The sequence below is a fragment of the Salvelinus sp. IW2-2015 genome, unplaced genomic scaffold, assembly GCF_002910315.2.
Source record: "Salvelinus sp. IW2-2015 unplaced genomic scaffold, ASM291031v2 Un_scaffold8185, whole genome shotgun sequence".
Lineage (NCBI taxonomy): Eukaryota > Metazoa > Chordata > Actinopteri > Salmoniformes > Salmonidae > Salvelinus > Salvelinus sp. IW2-2015.
The window spans coordinates 4,941-10,862 of record NW_019949445.1 but is presented as its reverse complement, the minus strand read 5'-3'; the positions used below and the strand labels follow the sequence as shown (position 1 = coordinate 10,862).

Sequence of the window (5,922 nt, the reverse complement as noted above, 5' to 3'; positions counted from 1 at the left end):
TCTGAGCCATCCGTCTGCCGCAGCGCCATCTGAGCCATCGTCTTGTTCCCAGCGCCATCTGAGCCATCCATCTGCCCAGCGCCCATCTGAAGCCATCCGTCTGCCCAGACGCATCGAGTCCATCCGTCTGCCCGCGGCCATCTGAGCCGTCCGTCTGCCGCAGCGCCATCTGACCGTCCGTCTGGCCCAAGCGCCATTGAAGCCGTCCGTCTGCCACGTTAGCCTCAGAAGCCGCCCGTCTGTCCCGAGCCATTAGAGCCGTCCGTCAGTCAGGAAGAGCCCGCCAGAGCCGCCAGAGCGCCAGCCAGTCAGGAGCCGGGCCAAGCCGCCATTCAAGATCAGAGAGCCTGGCCAGACGCCGCCAGCCCCAGTCAGGAGCCGCCAGAGCCGCCCACGCCAGTAGGAAGCCGCCAAAGAGCCGCAGCCATAGGACCGCCAGAGCCGCTTAGCCAAGTCAGGAGCCGCGCAGAGCCGCCAGCCACGTCAGGAGCCCCAGAGCCGCCAGCCGTCAGAGAAGCCGCCAGAGCGCCAGACAAGTCAGGAGCGCCAGAGCCGAACTCAGACAGTCAGGAAGCACCGCCAGAGCCGCCAGACAGTCAGGAGCCGCAGAGCCGCCAGACACGTTCCAGCGAGCTGGACCAGAGCCGCCCAGAAACAGTCATGAGACCAGACAGTCATGCAGCTGCACTCTCAGTCATGAGCTGCCTCCAGTCATTGAGCTGCCTCCCAGTCATCGAAGCTGCCTTCTCACAAGTCCTGAGCTGCCCTCATAGTCATGAGGACTGCCCTCCCTGGATCTTGTGCACTTGCGGCATTTGCACTCGGGCCTAGTTGGCAGCTCCAACCACTTGGGAGCCAGCCAGGGATAGCCGTAGTGTTCTGTACGTAGAAGGATCTTACTGCCGCATTCCCTTTGTTGACTCTCATTGCTGTCGGACAACCATAGAGAAACCTCTTGATTCACGGTATGAAATACGGCGATTTCTATTAAAGCGATCACTCTCATTGACTTTCTCTCTCACTTGTTCTCGGCCATTCTACATCGCTTCCAGTACTGAATTATCAATACATCCATCTATGGGATGATGATAGATCTGGGCGATGGCAGATGGTAAAACGTGAACATCAAAGGTGTGAGGATCGGTCAAGGATCAAGGAGTTATGTGTATATACAAAAATTAAATTATAAGCGCCTCAAATTAAAGCATCCGGCAAGAAGGAATTTACATACGGAATATATTTAAAGTGGCGCTCCTCTCACGCTCGCACTCTTCATTTGCAGAACGCAGTGAGCACGAGCTGAGCACTCTCCCGGCAACCGCATCAACGACTGCGAGCGGAGGAAAARCCGGACGAACAAACAGAGCAAAGGGGAGTAGCCCGAGGTCGAGAGAGGAGAGCATGTGCTGAACTGAGGATAAACGGATAATATGCGGATGTAAATAAAACGCGCACTTGCTAGAGAGAGAAAAAACGCATTTGGTGACTGCGCAAAAACACACATTGAGTCAGGAGGATCCCTCTTTCAGGAGCACAGCACGTTAACTTTTCTACCCGGTTCAAGGCGGCTGGTTGTGAAGCGTGCTGGGCGGTTGTTTCTGGTTTCAATCGTTTTTGTGATGGGGGCAGTGGGCGAGGTGGGTACATTTTCCTTGCACGGCCTGGATAGCTTCGGACACGGATCGCATTTTGTCCTGACGCCCGCGGGGGACACCCCCGGACTGATGAGCGAGCACCTGGTGTCGGCGGAGAGGTTGTCGCGGAGCACGCCGTCGGATCTGACGCATCTGAAGGGGATTCTACGGAGGAGGCAGCTGTACTGCAGGACCGGGTTCCACCTCGAGATACTGCCCGATGGCACAGTGCAAGGCACCAGGAAAGACCATAGCAGATTTGGTAAGGCATCAGAAAATATTTCGGRGCAATAATGCAGTTATTATACAGTTATGGCAGTAGTATAAGGATTATAATTATCATTGTTATTCTTAGTATTCTGAATATGATTCTGAATAGACTAATTCTATTTATATTATGAATATTATAATGTTATGATTATGGACACATATACCTATTGCATCCTGTCTAATCTATAYTGTGTGCATGTGTTTTTGTACCATAGTTACTATTTCAGACACCCCATAATATGTTCGCACATATTGCAACACAATTCATTTCCTCAATGGAGAATAGATTGGCAGAATTTCTTTACCTTTCATAAKTGACCTTCTTATCAGCAAGATAGCAAATAATGCCTACTGATAACAGCTTCCATGATAGACATAAGAGTWTGAATTCAGTACTAAGCATTGAACAATATATCCCTCAATGACTGGCTGAACTCATGSCCTTGTGACTTGTGATATCATAATATGTGATGTTAATCTYKTGTTGTCCTGCTGGTTTGATGTGCAGGTATTCTGGAGTTCATRAGCTTGGCTGTGGGGATGGTGAGCATCCGTGGGGTGGACAGTGGATTATACCTGGGCATGAACAGCAAGGGAGACCTCTACGGCTCTGTAAGTATTTACATTAGTATATAGCCTCCATACTGCCTTCATATACTCTTCATACTGCCTAAACATACCTACTGAATACATACACCCTTCACACTGCCTATTTATACCCTTCATACTGCCTGTGCACTGCCTTCATACTGCCTAATGCATACCTATTGAATACATATACCCTCATACTGCCTACAATATACCCTGCATACTGCTACATATACCCTTCATACTGCCTGCATACTGCCTACATATACCCTTCATACTGTCTACATATACCCTTCATACTGCCTACATATACCCTGCATACTGCCTACATATACCCTTCATACTGCCTGCATAATACCCTTCATACTGCCTACATATACCCTTCATACTGCTACATAAAGTCCTACAAGACACTGATAAACTGTAGGCTACATATGATGTGTCTTGTATTCAGTGCTGCTTCTCCATTCTCATGGGCATCTCTGTGTAGGAGGTAATAACAGAGGTTACTATTCAGCATCAACTGYAAGAGAGAATTCCTCTGCCTCCTCTATTGTCCTGTTCATCTGGGAGGGTGATWAGATATGACCAACCAGCAGGTGGCATACATTTTGTTCTGCAAGGAAGTGTGTATTTGTGTGTGAGCATTGACACTGAGATAACACTGCTCTGTTGTGTAACATTTCACTAATCAACTCTCTCTTCTCTCTCCTCTCCCTCCCGCTCTCTCTCTCTCTCGCTCTGTCTCTCTCRAGGAGAAGCTGACAGCCGAGTGCGTCTTCCGGGAGCAGTTTGAGGAGAACTGGTACAACACGTACTCATCCAACCTCTACAGACACGGTGACCGGGGAGCGCACTACTTCGTGGCGCTCAACAAGGACGGCACGTCCAGGGACGGCGCCCGCTCCCGGCGACACCAGCGCTTTACCCACTTCCTGCCCAGGCCCGTAGATCCCGACCGTGTACCCGAACTCTACAGAGAGGTCCTGGGCCACAGCTGAGACCCYGTGGGAGTGTGTTGGTCCCTGCGACGCTACACACCCAGTACACTGCACCGTGACTCTCAGTACTCTCCTATGAAGGGTCTGCATATCGTCAGTCTCCCTATGGCTTCCTATGGAAACAAAATGGAGGAAAGGTCGCTTGGGGGCTGTGGGGTGGATAGGAAATATGTGTGAAGCCAGGCCTTGTGGTCCCCGGTGCAGCCCCAGGAGAAAGGAGTACAGGTGTTTATTAGGGGCTTTTTGGCCAAAAGAGAGGCTGGCCTGGTGGCCATCTTTGTTTTGAGCATCGTGTTGGAAGGTGAAGGGATCACCTCCAGAGCTGCTGATGTCATCTTTCCAGATGGTTCTTCTTCACCACCCCCTGAGTGGCTTCTGAGATTCTGATTGGTCAATCTGACTGTAGTGAAATGGGAGTAGGAGAAGAAGAGTGGATGGTCCTCCAGCGGAGTGTAGACTTTGTGTTCTTCTGTGGTACACCAGGTGGACTGTTTTGACGAAACACTCTAGAAGACTTGTGAAGGAATTCTGTTCTGAACCTTTCGTGACTGCATTCTATTCCCTGACACGAGCAACGAGCATGGACGAGAAGAAAAAAAAGACTTACAAAATAACCTTATCCTGTTTCAGTTTTTTTTATTTATGCATTTTTCTGGGACATATATTTATTTTATATATTTATTTATTTTGAGAATATATTTTTTACAGGTATACATAAGATATTAAAAATAAGCCATCAGAGATGTATTTTGTGCCACTGTGTAAAGTACTGCATTTGACATGTCCTTTCAAACAGACTGAAGAAAGTCTTGTCCTAGGAGTTTTTATTTAGACAATGTATAAGGCCGCGTTGTCACTATTCCCGAGCTTGTCATCATCGGGGGCGTACATGTTTCTCTTATGTCATCAGAAAGAGCCAGAGTTCCACTGGGTTCCAGTGAGGAATAAACCTGTTAACACTTCAGATACACTGGTCTGTCTTCTTCATACAAATACAATAACATACAGTAGTACTGAAACATGGTCTGATTACTATTATAAACTGGGTGGTTCCAGCCCTGAATGCTGATTGGTTGACAGCCGTGCTATATCAGACCATATACCACGGGTATGACAAAACATTTATTTTTACTGCTCTAATTACGTTGGTAACCAGTTTATAATAGCAATAAGGCACCTTAGGGGTTTGTGATATATGGCCAATATACCACACCTCCTCGGGCCTTATTGATTAATTAGATGATGTCAAAAGTGACATTTAAAATATATGCCACATAAGCTGACATTTTAAATATATATAGGCAATGTATAAACGTTTATATATTGCATGTTTCAGACTGGAAAAACAGGGGAATATTAACTCTTATTGGTTATCGAGAGGTTATTAAGTTATCACATGCTGTCTGAGTTAATTTTAGCATTGATGTCTCAGAGATGTTAAAATGACATACATGAAAATGATGTTTTAAAATCACTGAGATAATTCACCCCCCGCTCCTCTGTCCTCAACCCTGTACTGTCGCTATGTCTATTTCGTTCCCTTGGGTCTACAATCATTTGTCTTTGAGGGTGACACCTGCTCTGAACGATCCATTCACCTCCAATACAAACAATACGACCTCAAAGCTACTTCCCTATCCAGCAGCTCTCTCATGTCGCAGCTCTGACCGCCGTCCTAGAGAGATGTGAGACAGACACAGACAGTCTCAAATGGCATCCTAGTCCCTATCTAGTGCACTTATTTTGACGAGAGCCCATACGTCATATAGTGTGCACTTCTTTTGACTAGAACCCACACTATTCACTTGGCTCTTGTAAAAAACGTTTTAACTATATGGGGGATAGTGTGCCACTTGAGATTCAGCTTMTACACATGTGGACTGTTCAAAACTAGTGCACTATACAGGGAATAGGGTGTCATTTGGGACATCTCTACTTATGCATGGTGGGGCACTGCACTGTGGCACAGTAAACACCTATCCCTCCTGGAATGATGGGAGGAACGCGGGAGCGGGACGGAGGGAAAGAAAACTGCACTGTACCACAGTAAACACCTATCCCTCCTGGAATGAAGGGAGGAACGCGGGAGCGGGACGGAGGGAAAGAAAAGCATTAAGTCATCCAGACAGACAGTCCCCCTCCCTCCTTCCTTCCTATGAGAGACACTGACTGGCAGCGCAAGGCTTTGTGTTTCAGTCCTTCTAGTTATGGTGCGGCGGATCCTCTTTGTGATTCAACCTCCTGGGCGTGGGTGTGTGTGTTGGCCCCGTTTGGCTTCGTTCAAGAGCATGCAGCAGCCACATTGATACAATGTAACTTGTCAAAGGACACGGGTTCAGGGTGTGTTGAACGCACCTTTTCCAAAATAATCCCACCTTGATAGGGGTGTAGTGTTTGAGAACTGAGAGGGGATGGTGTCTGAGTACCAG

At 47.8% G+C, this 5,922-nt stretch overlaps 1 protein-coding gene across 1 annotated transcript; it reads left to right on the top strand.

Moving 5' to 3' along the window:
• The first annotated feature begins 1,447 nt into the window (after nucleotides 1–1,447).
• LOC112079489 (fibroblast growth factor 20) lies at nucleotides 1,448–3,585 on the top strand. Its single transcript, XM_024145428.2, has 3 exons — nucleotides 1,448–1,896; nucleotides 2,413–2,516; nucleotides 3,248–3,585. The coding sequence occupies exons 1-3, from the start codon at nucleotides 1,620–1,622 to the stop codon at nucleotides 3,491–3,493; spliced, it is 627 nt and encodes a 208-aa protein (XP_024001196.1). The 5' UTR covers nucleotides 1,448–1,619; the 3' UTR covers nucleotides 3,494–3,585.
• Nucleotides 3,586–5,922: the final 2,337 nt, after the last annotated feature.